Below are 14,895 nucleotides of genomic sequence, written 5' to 3'. Positions count from 1 at the left end.
GGTGTGTAATCTTTACACTCATGTAAAATATGCATCCTTATTTTTCCCTCAGAGATAGGGGCGAAAAAGGGCACATTATACAGCAAAATACGGCACTAGTCGAAGGGGAAATGGCAGTAGATGCAGGGTTCAAGCTAGCTGGAAAACTGTCCAGCAAAAATGCGGTGCTCAGCCGTGTCTGCTCCCAGGGAGGGGCAGTGTGATGATGAAAACAGCACACACCTCATTCCCTGGGGTGATCCGTCCCGCCTTTCCTCCAGGTTCAGAATCAATTGTTGCACTTCCAACACAGCAAATGGGTGTATGGGATCATGCACACATCTCCTTCCGTTGCACACCACCATTCTCTCCCGGGTTCAAAAACAAAATGTTGTCAAGGGTTCTATGTGACACGAAGCTGACTCCAGAACTCTGCCTGCAGCCCATCTATCTAGTCTGTGGTGACAGAGCTGAGACCACAGGCTGAGGACTTTGCTCAGCAAGCCCACTGGTGAGCAGTCCAGGTGGGCAGAACTCAAGTCTTCTGACACCACCAGCTTACCCCATACAGTGTTTTAATAAAAGCATCTCCTGAACTTGTGATATGAAAGCTGGTTTTGAAAGAGGGAAGGAATAACAGTAGAGGATGGGATGGTTGGTATAACAGAATTAACAATCTCTTTTCCTAACCACCCATAGGTAAAATTCTCCGGAAGTCACCCCCTTATAACTATGGCACTAGCACATTCATACATACCCAGTAATGTGAGTGGTGAGAATGAAACAAAGCTGAGATATTGTATAGGAGCATGAGCAGTTGATAACTTTCAGAGTACCTACCTGCTTCTTATCAACAGGGGAACTAAAATTCCGGAAATGATGCATCTAGTGAATTCTAGAATATTTGACCTAACAGATCATTTGAAAGAGTGCCAAAAATACCCCATGGAGTTTTGTACTGAAACTGCATAAATATTTTTCTGTTTAAATCGATAGCACTTTATTATTGATCTTTTTTTTTTAAAGAACGTTGCTATGAGCAAGCCGTCCCCGAATTGAGTATGCAAAACTTCAAAATGTTAATTATTTTATCAAAACAGAGGTTTTGACGAAACATGTATAAAAAAGAAAAGGGTGGAGACAAAAACAAAAAATAAAAAACGAGGCTCCTGTTTGTAGCAATGTGCCTAAGGTTTACAGGATAAAAAGGCATCTCACCTCGGAGACCACTTCAGAAGATGTTTTNTCGCGGTTCGATTCCCAGTCAGGGCACATGCCAGGGTTGCAGGTCGGTTCCCTGCAGGCCAACTCCCAGCAGGGGACGCACAAAAGGCAACCATACATTGATGTTTCTCTCCCTCTCTCCTTCCCCTCTAAAGATAAATAAACAAATAATATATTTAAAAAAAAAACATTTAAAAACAAAAAAGGGTGGAGACAAAAACAAAAAATAAAAACCGAGGCTCCTGTTTGTAGCAGTGTGCCTAAGGTTTACAGGATAAAAAGGCATCTCACCTCGGAGACCACTTCAGAAGATGTTTTCGTGTTTGTCTTGTCCACTCCACAGCCCTGTAGGCCGGTGGGTTCACTCCTGTTTTACAGCCGAGGTAATAGCTCTGGGGAGGTAAAAAGGTGGGTCCCGGCCTCCAGCCAACACCTGCAAGCTGTAACTCAAAGCCAAGTTGTCTTCCGGAGCTCCCAGGCCACCTCCATTTTTGAGGCAATCAGTATTTTAAAAAATAAAAATTGCTGCGCATGTTAAATTTTTACACATTTTATAGCAAGTTAATGTTCAAAGTCCCAAAATATTCCCATCGCATCGGCTATTCTAAGACAACGAATGGCAAGATATAGTCATAGTCCACCAGGACTTTTGTGATGTGATGACCCCTGAAATAAATTGGATGTCATCTTTCCATGTATCAGTTCATCTCGGCAACTGCATGTACAATCTGCCCTGGGAAAGGTCAAAATCTAAATTTCATTCATCCCTTTGTGGATGAGGATGGGTGAATCCCCTGCACAGCGGCCTCTAGCTGCCTCCACTGCACCCACCACGCCCACTCCCAGAGGTTTTTCAGAGCTGTTAGGAGACGGCCCCTACACCAGCTGAGACCCCTAGACCAAGCAGCAACTGGCTGCCCGCCGGGGACCACTCACACTGTCGTTCAGGTGTCCAGGACCTGACATTCCAAGGCAATGGGTCTTCTTTGCAGTAGAGCACTATGTCACGTCTTCCTGGTCAGACCATCCCACACTAACTTCGACATTTCAGGGGAGGCCGAGCCTGTGGGCTCTGCCTTCTCATCAGGTTCATCAATAGTTTCAGCCTTCGCTGTCAAGTGGACACTGGGACGTTTCCAGAGTCTTCAGTGAAAAAGAAAAGGAACAGAGGACGCGCCCTGCCCGAGGGCATACGGCGTGCAGCAGGGCAGAGCAGGGTCCTGGCTGAATGCACAGGGCGCGGTGGAAGACAGAACTGGCTGGGGACACCTACGGGACTACCAAGGTGGGACAGAGCCCTAGGAGCGCGGGAAGCCAGTAGCCCCGCCCCAACACTGGAGCGCAGCGCTCCACACCCTAGGCCCCGCCCCCGGTGGGCAGTGCCCAACGGTCCCCAGACCAAGATCCCGTGGCCTGAGCAACCAAAGGGACGCTTTCTCCTTAGCAACCAGCCCGGCTCCCACCATGGCTGAAGAAGAGGAAGGTGCTGCCCGGACGGAGAAAGTTATTCGGATCCAGAGGGTGTTTATAAACCTGCTGGACTCGTACAGCAGCAGAAACATCGGGAAGGTGAGCGGCATTGGGTCAGGGCGGGACGCTGACCCCCAAGCTCCCGTTCCACCGCCCCAAGTCCCTGAACCCAGAGAGGCCCTGTGCCACTTCCTCGTGATAGGCATGGCGAATACCCCCAGGGCCCCCAGTCTGAATCCAGGTTCGACAACCGCCCCACCTGGAAGTCTCCCCTCAAAGGGTCAAAGTTTATGTTTGTCTTTATAGCGAAACACATATAAAGTATCATTTTTAAAGGTGTCTTATTATTTATTTGTTTTTAGAGACAGGACTGAAGGGAGAAACATCAGTGTGTGGTTGCCTCTCATGCCCCCCGCCCCACATCCTGGGGACCTGGCCTGCAAGCCATGCACATTCCCTAGACTAGAAATCGAACCAGCGACCCTTTGGTTTGCAGGCCTGCACACGGTCCACTGAGCCACACCAGCCCTCTTAAGTATAATTTTTAACATTTTTCTGTGGAGGAAAGAAAGGGCCCATGAAAGGCAGAATGTGGCCCCAGAATGTGGCCCCACTGCACACCACAGCAGCGCCCACCACAGCAGCGCCCACCACAGCAGCGCCCCACACGCGCTCGGCACTCCATTGATATTTCTTGCACAGACAGCGAAGAAGAGTCCAGGGCAAAGGCCCAGATCACTTGGGGTCAGGAGTCGGTCTTATCTTCCCAACCCCACGAAGGCCACTGGAATATTTTTTAAGTGTTTATTTATTTATTTCAAGATTTTATTTATTTATTTATATTTAGAGGGGAAGGAGAGAGGGAGAGAAACATCAATGTATGGTTGCCTTTCGTGCATCCCCTGCTGGTAGTTGGCCTGCAAGGAACCAGCCTGCAACCCAGGCATGTGCCCTGACTGGGAATCGAACCGCGATCCTCTGGTTCGCAGGCTCACGCTCAATCCACTGAGCTACACCAGCCAGGGCACCACTGGAATATTTAAAAAGGGAGGTGACATGGTTGAGATTAGAGGGAGGGAAGGAAAAGAGCTCTTTCTCTCCTGTTGATCTCTGATTATTTTTTAACAGCATAGCTTTAGAGTAAAACTTTTCATTTTCAGAGGTTTTTTTTTTTCAAAGACTTATCAGTAGCAGAATTTTCTGGTTATTCCTTAACTAACCAGGACCTCTCTTTCTCAGATTGCAAGTAATTGCTGTCATCTGGCTGTTAACCTAGAAATAAAAGGCCCTGTGAGAGGCAACAAGCGTTTACTTGAGACCCCAAAAGAAGAGAGCTCCACTGGAGTCACTGATTCAGGGAGAAGGCCAGTGTTCAGATTAGGGGAGGGAGGGCAAAGGGATTTTATGAGAAAGAGAAGGGGGGGGTGATCACATGAACAGAAGGAAGAATTTCTATTGGTGTTACGAAGCCCAGGAAGGAATTTCCAGAGGTGCAGATAAGCTAAATTATCCCCGAGCTCTACATGGTGATGCTCATTCTAAAGAATGGATTTTATTTCCGAGGTGGCCCCTCCGCCAGCTGTCACTAAGGCCAGTTTTCAGACCCGTCCTCCATTGACTGCCCTTGCTCCGAGTTGTTCTGAGGATTGGGGAAACGTCTCTTGTCTTGCAGTTTCTCTCCAACTGTGTAGCTGGGGCTTCCCTTGAGGAAATTACAGAAGAGGAAGAGGAAGATGAAAGTGGGTTAGCCCTGCCAGAAGCCTCCTCATTCAAGCTGAAGGAAGGCACGTTCCAGATTGTGGGCACGATTTCCACCCCGGAACCTCTCAAGCCCAACTTTGCCCAGGAGACCTACTACGTAAGTCCCCAGGGCCCCTCCTGAGGGCAGAGGGGAGCGCCACCTTCCCCCTCAGACCTCCCCTCTCTTCTGTAAATGGGGGGGGGGGGCGCTGGGGAAGGTGGGGGCTGGTCTTTGTCCTTTAAAGGAGAATAACAGCATTGTTGCTACTTGAAAGAATTGAAACGAGATATTCTTGGAAAGTGTGAACCTAATTTGGACTTTATTCTGCCTTGCATTATCCCAGTACCACTCAGGGCCATGGGGGTGTGCTCTTTCTGAACAGAAAACCTCCTCTGGTCACAGGACACTCAGGGATAACATGCCATCATTGCTGTCTTACTGAGACACGTGGCTGCCTCCACATGGCAAATGCCACGCAGTCCTTGTCCTGAGACACTTCAGTATCGCCAAGAGGGGTGTCCCTCCCAGGCTGTCTCCTCCCATCACCCTGCCTGTTACAGCTTTGCACACTCTGTGCCCTGGAATGGACTCTCCTCTTCCCTCCCCAGCCAGCCCTATTCATCCTTCCAGATTTAACTCAGGGAGTCATCACCTCCAGGAAGCCCTCCATCATTTTTACTTCTCCCCGCCATCCCAGTTTGGTTTCTGAGCCATTTTCTTGTACAACCGTAGCATTCTTTACCTGCATTGGTCATAACACTTTCTCTCTCTCTTTTTTTAATACTTTATTTATTTTTAGAGAAAAGGGAAGGGAAGGACAAAGAGAGGGAGAGAAGCATCAATGTGTGATTGCCTTTCACACGCCCCCTGGTGGGGACTCTGCTGGCAACCCAGGCATGTGCCCTGACTGGGAACTGAACCAGCAACCCTCTGGTTCACAGGTCGGCACTCAATCCACTGAGCCACACTTGACAGGGTCGGTCATAACACTTTCACACATCATTGTTATTATCTATCAAGTGTGAGTCTCACTGACTATAACTATCGGCTTCTTGAGGGTAGAGACTGTGTCTTATTTATTCTCCTGCTTATCCGTGCATCTTGGGCACCTAGCACAGCGACCGGCAGAAGTGGCTCTCAGTAAGTATATGTGACATGAATGAATGGGTCCCCTCCACCTATCTTTGGGAACTGTCTTCACCACTCACCCCTTTCACGCTCTTCTGGGTCTTCACTCACCACTGGCTTCTCTCTTTCCACCAATACATATGCCCAACTCTTTCCTGCTGTAAGACACTTAATGTGTCCTTTTGGTAACTGCTTGCCTCTTTCTGTGCCGCGCCCCCTGCCACCAATGATCTTCAGAGAGGGTCCAGCCATGTTGGCAGGTCTCACTCCAGCATGCCCCAGTCCCTATTCCCCCCAGTGCCAGCAGGCTCTGTCCCCACCACTTCAGAGGAAATGACCTGGCCAGTATCGCCATGAGCCCCGAATTCCCCCAGGCCTGCCTTACCTGGCTTTCTGGGAGGAACTCTCCTTCCTCCTCCTCCGCCGTCTGCTCTGACTTCCCCGAGGCACCTGAGTGCTCTGCTTGGGTTCTTTCACGGGCTCCCTTTCTTCCTTCCAGCCTTCAAATGCAGTTTCCACCCAGACCCATGTGGCTCAGTTGGTCAGGCATCATTCTGCAAAGTGAAAGGTCACTGTTCAATTTCCAGTCAAAGCACATGCTTGGACTGCAGGTTTGGTCTCTGCATATGAGCGGAGAGCTGGGGTGCATATGAGCAGCAACCAATAGATATTTCTCTCTCACATCATTGTTCCTCTCCCTCTCTTTCTCCCTTCCCCTCTCTCTAAAAATAAGTAAATAAATATAAGACTTTACTCATTTATTTTCAGAGGGAGGGGAAGGGAGAGAAGAAGAGAGGGAGAGAAACATCCATGTGTGGTTGCCTCTCGCGCGCCCCCTACTGGGGACCTGGCCTACAACCCAGGCATGTGGCCCAACTGGTAATTGAACTGGAGACCCTTTGGTTCGCAGGCCTGCGCTCAATCCATTGAGCTACACCAGCGGGTAAATAAAATTAAAAAATAAAATAAAATAAATGCAACTTTCCCCCAGAGCTCCCTCCTTTCTCACAATAGTTGTCCTTCCTAAATCCTACCCAGACCCCTGGCTTCAGCTGCCCCATACAAACCAGTGCCTTTCAGGTCTGTCTCCAGTCCTTTGACCCACAAACCAACTACCTTCTAGCTCACTCTCCCTGATGTCCTGCAGTCACTTCTAAATTAATATACCCCAAATTAAATGTGTGCTCTCCTACAAATTCACTCTGTTCTTTGTACTAAGTTTTGTTAAGGACCTTGCTATCTACATCAGTTTGGACTACAGGCAATAGAAAAAAGAGCAATCCAAACCTGCTTAATAAATAAGGAAATTCATAAGCTTATGTGGCTGATGGTCTCAATAAATTACCAGCTTCAGGACTGGCATGATCCAGGGGCTAAGCTCTTTTTCTTGCCCCTTCTTGGGCTCTGCCTCCCTCTGGGGTGACTTCATGATCAAGCCATCGGCGAGGCTGCAGCAGTCCAGGACCTTAATTCATACACAGTAACATCTGAGGAAAGAGCTTCCAGAAGGTCTGAGAAAGGAGGATGAACATTCCAGCAGCCCTCCACAAGCATCTCCCTCAGTCTCACTGTCTTGAATGAAGACAGGTGGCTATTCTTGAACCAGTCACCTATGCTGGGATCAATAAGGCCCATCCCTTAAGCTAGAGGATGGAGCTAGTTTCCCGGGCTGAGAAGGGGAGTATCTGAACAAAATTGGGGTTCTGCTGGAAGAGAGAAAGAGGAAATGGATGTGTGCTGACAACGGCCAGTGTCCTTTACACCATTCAGCATGTGCGTGCCCCACCACAGCTGAAAGCTTTGCGGGCTCTTTGCCCCTCCCACCTCCAAGACCTTCTTGGTCATGGGGTCCTCAACCCTGTCTGTCTCTCTTTTTTTAAGATTTTATTTATTTATTTTTAGAGAGGGGAAAGGAGGGAGAAAAAGAAGGAGAGAAACATCAATGCATAGTTGCCTCTCTTAAGCTCCCCAACTAGGGACCTGGCCTGCAACCCAGGCATGTGCCCTGACTAGGAATGGAACTGGCGACCCTTGGATTTGCAGGCCACACTGACTCCACTGAGCCATGCCAGCCAGGGCCCGTCTCTCTACCAGCTCTCTAAGGGGCACCTCTTTTCCCAAGAGCCATTTGCCTTAGTTCCGATCCCCATCATCTGTGACCACTTGCACCTGCATCTGAAGCAGTGCCTGTGCATTGAGCTCCCAGGGCTCTGCAGAGGCACACAGAGCTCACAGCCTAACAGGGCCTCTGCGACACAGACAGTTCATTCCACAGCAGTGCAGTAGACGCAGAGGTGTGCACACAGCAGCACCCAGAGGCCCCTGGAAAGGGCAGGCACTGAGTTCTCGATCTTATCTACAGAGCCAGGCAAAGGGAGCTTCAAGCCCCTCCCCGCCACACACAGATGGAGGCCCCCTGACTCGTGTGGCATGGAGATCCTGGGGCCTTCCACAGCAGAGTTCTGCCCGCAGCCCTCTTTTGGGGAGGCTGCTAGAAACGTTGTGACTGAGGGTGGGCCTCTAGGACTGTGTGGATAAGGGCGATAAGGGAACAAGGAACACCACCCAAAGAAAACCATGGGACTGTGTTCCTTTGACATAGGAGGCATCGGTTTCACAAGGGCCAAGGGGAAGAGGCAAGGGCAGTGTCAGCAGAGATAGAGTGGCAGATGGAAAGGTTCCAGGCTGTTAAAGGCGCCTCTGCCTCACTCAGCAAACCCGCTCCTCCTCCCTGAGCATCCCGGGCAGGCGCTGCCGCACAGGAGCTCAGATTCACCTTGCCCGCCCAGCCCCAGGGTGCCCACCAGTGCACCAGGGTGCACACTCCTCCAGGTCCTTTGAATCGCTGGTGCCCACTACCTCTGTGACAGTGCGTCCCACACAGGAGGTGGCAGGGTAGAGCTGCGCGTGAGCTGCACACTGCGCAAGGCGGCTGGGCTACGGGCACGAGTAGGGACCGAAAAGCAGCCTGTCCCGCTGGCTCCAGTATGCACCAGGGTGGATGCCTTTCGGTCATTTTTCCACCGAGAGCAGGTTGCGTTCATCCAATGCGTAGAAGAGCTTCGTATGTGCTTCGGTGTGCCCTGGTCTACATTACAGTCTGTAATTATTTGTTAAAAGTTTTCCCAACAGCAAACACGCTCATGGCTCCTTAGTGTCAACAACCTTGTAGAACTCACTTTTGCCTCTATCTCCTGGGTCAGAAACAGGGCCCACGAATGTTTGTGGAGGGAACAAACGAATGCAAGAACGTGGTCACTCGATACCTGGTCAGGACAACCGTTCTCTTGATGTGTCTGTTTCCTCTGAAATCGGGTTATGATTGAACAAGCATGCGTGTTTTCCTTTGGGCCCCTCTCTCGTGGGCTCTGACAGGCTGGAATCAAAGACGCTGTCTCTTCTTTCTCTTGGACTGCATCTGGAACACAGGTCTTCAGTTGCTCCTGTGTTCCTCCTTCCTTTCTTCCATGTGTCATTCCGGAATCTAGTCCAGTCCGAGGTGTGCCAGGAGAGTAGTGTCCTCTCACACCGCCACGCCTTTGACGAAGTAAAAGGCAGTGTTTGGATCAGCATCCTCAGAGTGTCCTCTCTCNTGCACACTCCTCCAGGTCCTTTGAATCGCTGGTGCCCACTACCTCTGTGACAGTGCGTCCCACACAGGAGGTGGCAGGGTAGAGCTGCGCGTGAGCTGCACACTGCGCAAGGCGGCTGGGCTACGGGCACGAGTAGGGACCGAAAAGCAGCCTGTCCCGCTGGCTCCAGTATGCACCAGGGTGGATGCCTTTCGGTCATTTTTCCACCGAGAGCAGGTTGCGTTCATCCAATGCGTAGAAGAGCTTCGTATGTGCTTCGGTGTGCCCTGGTCTACATTACAGTCTGTAATTATTTGTTAAAAGTTTTCCCAACAGCAAACACGCTCATGGCTCCTTAGTGTCAACAACCTTGTAGAACTCACTTTTGCCTCTATCTCCTGGGTCAGAAGCAGGGCCCACGAATGTTTGTGGAGGGAACAAACGAATGCACGAATGTGGCCACTCAACACCTGGTCAGGACAACCGTTCTCTTGATGTGTCTGTTTCCTCTGAAATCGGGTTATGATTGAACAAGCATGCGCGTTTTCCTTTGGGCCCCTCTCTCGTGGGCTCTGACAGGCTGGAATCAAAGACGCTGTCTCTTCTTTCTCGTGGACCGCATCTGGAACACAGGTCTTCAGTTGCTCCTGTGTTCCTCCTTCCTTTCTTCCATGTGTCATTCCAGAATCTAGTCCAGTCCGAGGTGTGCCAGGAGAGTAGTGTCCTCTCACACCGCCACGCCTTTGACAAAGTAAAAAGCAGTGTTTGGATCAGCATCCTCAGAGTGTCCTCTCTCCTGCACGTTTAGTCAGGAAAAGACATTGCGTGGATGGTATTACGGGTTGAACTGCATCCCCCTAATAAAAGAGGTGTTGAAGTCCTAACCCCCCAGCTCAGAATGTGACCTTATTTGGAGACAGGGTCTTTACAGAGGAAATCAAGGTAAAGGGGGCTCATTAGAGTGGACCCCTAATCCAGTATGACTGGTAGCCTCACAAAAAGGGAAAATCTGGACCCAGACATCACCCAGGGAGAAGGTCACGTGACGATGAAGACAGAGAGCTGGGATGGTCAACTAGCCAAGGAACACCGAAGACTGACAGTGAATCCCCAGGTGCCTGGGGAGAGACATGGGACAGATTATCTCTCACAGCTTCAGAAGGAACCAACCCTGCCAACACCTTGACCTTGGGCTTGTAGGCTCCAGAACTATGAGACATACATTTTTGTTGTTCAAACCATTCAGTTTGTGATACTTATTTACAGCCATTCTAGGAAACTAGTATCACTGGATACAAAAGAATGTAGAGAGCAAGCTGGAGAAATCAGCAGTCCATGCTGTTGAACTTGACATGGATGCATTCACCTCACCAAGGTAGTCCTCCAGGATTAATTTTTAAAAAGCATTCACTTTTCTTTAATACTCCAACCGATTGTGGTAAGAGACCAAGTCTGAGCTGCAAGGTTCTGTTTTAATGCACCTCGTCAAGGGCCTGTAGGGACCGTCTGGTCCTCAGGACATGTGCAAACTCTGGTTTGGAGAATGCCCGGTCCTCAAGTGGCTATCTTAATCCCCACTGAGATATTGCTCCACTGGGAAGCGGGTTGGCGTCCACGCAGCGAGGGGGAACCAGCTGAACACCGTGATCGCCATGGTTACTATTGTCTAATGGAAGAACTTTACATTTTTAACCATTAAAAGTTTATGTATTTTTAAAATACTCCCACTCTAGTTGGTGTGGCTCAGTGGACTGAACATTGGTCTATGAACCAAGAGGTCACTGGTTCAATTCCTGGTCAGGGCACATGTCTGGGTTGTGGGCCAGGTCCCCAGTTGGGGGCTTGCAAGAGGCAACCAGTTGAGGTATCTCTCACACACTGATGTTTCTCTCCCTCTCTCCCTCCCTCCCCTCTCTCTGAAAATAAATAAATAAAATCTTTAAAATACTATAAAATAAAAATAAAATATACCCAACAGCCAACTGTAATAAGATACCTTACATCTAGAAGGAGAACAGATTGATTCCATCTCGAGGATTCCAAAACAATCCCCATAAATCACTCATCAGCACTTGTGAGTGATTCAAGACACATAATTGCTCAGATAATCTCGCCGAGTTGGAGTGGGTTTTAAATGCCTCCCACAATCTTTTCCAGTGTGTTCTAACGCTTCCCTTCTGAATTGGAATGCAAACAGCATACCTAAGATCACGATGCAATTTTTTAATCATCTATTCCCAGCTCTTTTCATAAACTTCTTTGCTATTTGAAAACTACACACGGAAGAGAGCCCGAATTTCATTTTAAATAGCAGTCCTCCTGCAAACGTTTTCTGTGGGACGCTTCGGCACAGCACATCTGATTCGAAAATTGTCGTTCCGTCCGCATATTAAGGGTCCTTGGTGAGCTTCTTGAACAAACGCCTATCAATTCCCTTTTCAGGCCGTCTCTCGGGAGGAACTGCTCATGCACCTGCTGGAGTGCGACGTTATCATCTACAACATCACTGAGAACACAGAGCAAGTGGAAGAAGCCATCTGGGCTGTCTCCGGTCAGTGAGGTGACCCTTTCGTCTCTGGGGACGCCACTTTTGTGTAATTTTCTTTACCTAAGAGGCATCCAGTGAGCACACAGCAAATGAGGACCATTTGGAGAAATGACCTGAGAATGACCTAAAGCACAGATTGAAACCCGGCTGGTAGATACGCCTGGGAACAGGGTTCAAAGATAAACAGACCCCTGGCCGGCGTGGCTCAGTTGGCTGGAGCATCGTGCCGTGAAGGAGAAGGTCGCCAGTTTGATGCTCAGTCAGGGCACATGCCTGGGTTGCGGGTTCAGTCCTGGTCGGGGTGCATGTGAGAAGCAACCAATCGATGTTTCTCTCTCACATTGGTGTTTCTCTCCCTCTCTTTCTTCCTCCCTTCCCCTCCCTTCCCCATGTCCTCAGGTGAGGATTTAAAAAAAAGATAAACTGAAACATATTAAAATTTTTAAGAGTGTATTTGAGCAAAAAATCAGTTCAAATTAGGTAGCACCAAACTGGGAGTGGTTAGGACTATGCCATCAATTAGAGTTAGGGAAAGGCTTTTACAGGAAAAAACCAGGAGCAAAGCAAAGAAATGATTTGATTGGCTATAGCTCAAGCAGTTACCTTACTGGGAAGAGTTGGCTCTTTGTTTTTTTTTGTTGTTGTTGTATTTTTTTTATTTAACTTTTGTTCAAGTACAGTTTTCTTTCTTGTATTCCCAGCCCTGCCCCACCCAGTGCCCCCCACCTCCCTCCCATCTCCGCCCCCCACCTTAGTTATTGTCCATGTGTCCTTCATACTTATTCATGTGAGTCCATCCCCTAAGAGTTGGCTCTTTGTGATTGGTTGACCTTATGTTTTGATTTCTCAACCTCGAGCCATTTATGGGCTTAGGTCTGGTTTACTGCAGCAGGCTGCAAAGATGTCAGAACCACCCCAATCTGATGGGCCTCCTTGTTTAATTATTTTAACAAAATATTCTATTTTGCAGAATAGAATATTTTTAATCATTAAAAGAGATGAAATATTCACTTCCAAAATGCAACTTTTATTCATTCCGTGCGAACTGCTTAAGGAGGTGTGGTTGAGTGTATCGGGCAGATACAAAGACAAGTAAGAAAAAGAGTGTACCCCCCGCCCCAGGCATTTGGTGGCTTACAAGGGAGCTCAGGCACACGGGAGGCACTTGAACCAGGGTAGAGAATGGCTTCTTCACAGAGAGTTACCACAGGAGAGATGGGACTTTAAGAGCAGAGGAATTATGTCTGACTATGAGGGTTCCACCAACGTCCGTGACAGCCAGAGTCCTGGAGGGCTGTGGGGAATGCCTGCGGTTTTCAGAGGCTTGGGAAAAGGTGATAAACTCTAAGGACCTCAAGTCTGAGAGGATGAAGTGATGTTTAGCAGTTTGGTGCTTTGAAACCCATGTCCTCATCAAGTCAGGAGCTAAGAAGAAAGTATATCAGCGTCTCTGAGTCGTTATACTAGACAAAGCCAAAAAGCACAGAGCACCTTACTTTTCAGTGCTTTTTACTCTGCCTTACCTTTGTTTTAGGCATTTTCGATCAGGGGTCATCAAACTTTTTCCGTGAAGGCCCAGAGAGTGGGTATTTTTGGCTTTCCAAGCCCACTGATCTGCCATTATGCCCGGAACAGAGCCATAGACAATATGTAAATGAATGGTCTGGTTCCCCCCAAAATGGTTTTAAAAAGCAGGCTGTACTTTTGCCAACCCCTGAATAGTATCAACAGCAAAGCCATGTTTTGATTTAAATTAGAGAAATGGAATAGCGTCTCAGGAATGGCGGTGCCTGTTTGGGGGAATCATGATGGGAAAGTGTGTTCTGAGGGTACGCGGGGCTCCTGGGGGGCCTGGAAGGGCTGATTGCTCGTTTATAACTTCGGGCCTAAATCTCACTCAATAAGCCGCAAGCCAAACACACGAACACAGAACACAGCGTCATCGTCTGCGACAGAGAGTCTATAAGCCTGCTCCGTGCGTTTTGTCCCCTTGCAAACATTTACAGATGATGGGTAATCACACCTTCTGAAATAATTGCACCGTCTAAAATAATCATCAGAGCGAATGCTTTCTGAGTTCTTCCGTTGTGCCAGGCTTTTGGACATTGATTTTTCTGTATAATGTACATTTGCAATTTTCTTAAAATTTTAAATATTGTTTCCGAAATAAAACATGGGCAGGTTTTGAAAATGAAAAGGCATAGCAGGGCTTAGACTAAAAAGCAACAGTTCCCTCCATTTTCCTTCCAGCCCATCTCTACTCCCCAAAGGAACCTCCTTCAACCCACTTGTTCCTTGTAATCCGCGCAAACGCCTGCACTGGGGTCTTTTGATTGTGCATTTCAGACATTAACCACTGACTTCCTGCTATGACAAATGACCTTCGGACTCTCACAGGACCCCACGCCCACCCAGTTCCCCTCAGGGAATGGGACTGATCCTCAGACTTCGATAACTACATTTCCTTTCACGAACTTAAAAACGTAGAGTATGTTTTACAGCTTCCTTCTTTATTCTAATAAAGAGCTTTATATAACTAAGAAAATGTTAAGCCTCTAGTGGGTGGAAAGGTTTTAACTGCATTTTACTCAGAGGCCCTTGGTCTGTAATGGGGGTCTCCTGGGTGGCATGGAGTTGGTGGGACTATGGAGAATCAGGGCGGGGGCGAGGGGCGGGGGGGGGGGGGAAATTTGTCATTTTACCTGAAGCGCATTCTTAGATTTGGGGACTTTGTTCAGTTTTGGTTTTGCAATGGATATGTATTACTTCTTAATTGTGTTTTATTAAATTATTTTGGCATGCTTTAATATAAAAGAATTCCCCTATCTTGCCTTTCAGATACTATCAAAGGAAGGTAAAATAACATAGGAGAAGGGAAGAAAGTGTTAGAAATGAGAGAAAACATTTGCGGATATGGATAAAATGTGCTTGTCCGCAAGTGAGCAAGCAGATCATTTCTGACCCATTAAAATTACAAATAAACAGGATAACCCAGTTAGAGGGCCGCCAACCGTGCCAACATTCACAAAGTAGGCCACTCTGAAACAGCGCAGGGGGGAAGAGCACAATTAAACCGAAGAGGCCGCCCTTGTTAATAGAATAGAGATAGAAGCTAAAATTAGCACTTGAGCTGGGATCCACGCGTGCGCATAGTGCTCTGAGACTTAACGTGCCGTCTCATCTTGCAGCCGGAACGCATGCATTTCTTAGGCACATGTCGTTGTTTGGTTTGT

The 14,895-nt window shown here is 48.4% G+C and overlaps 1 protein-coding gene across 2 annotated transcripts in view; it reads left to right on the top strand.

Moving 5' to 3' along the window:
• The first annotated feature begins 2,632 nt into the window (after nt 1-2,632).
• AK7 (adenylate kinase 7) overlaps nt 2,633-14,895 on the top strand; it is a 53,216-nt gene continuing 40,953 nt past the window's right edge. For both annotated transcript variants that reach the window (XM_037031211.1, XM_037031210.1), the window contains exons 1-3: nt 2,633-2,772; nt 4,346-4,531; nt 11,557-11,665. In XM_037031211.1, the coding sequence (XP_036887106.1) occupies nt 2,668-2,772; nt 4,346-4,531; nt 11,557-11,665 (400 nt within the window). In that variant the 5' untranslated portion in view covers nt 2,633-2,667. The remainder of the gene's footprint in view (nt 2,773-4,345; nt 4,532-11,556; nt 11,666-14,895) is intronic.

This window comes from Sturnira hondurensis, unplaced genomic scaffold, assembly GCF_014824575.4.
Source record: "Sturnira hondurensis isolate 20B ecotype Veracruz unplaced genomic scaffold, ASM1482457v3 Scaffold0021143, whole genome shotgun sequence".
Taxonomy (NCBI): Eukaryota; Metazoa; Chordata; class Mammalia; order Chiroptera; family Phyllostomidae; genus Sturnira; species Sturnira hondurensis.
Note: the sequence above shows the minus strand (reverse complement) of the source record. Positions and strands in the feature narration are given on the sequence as shown.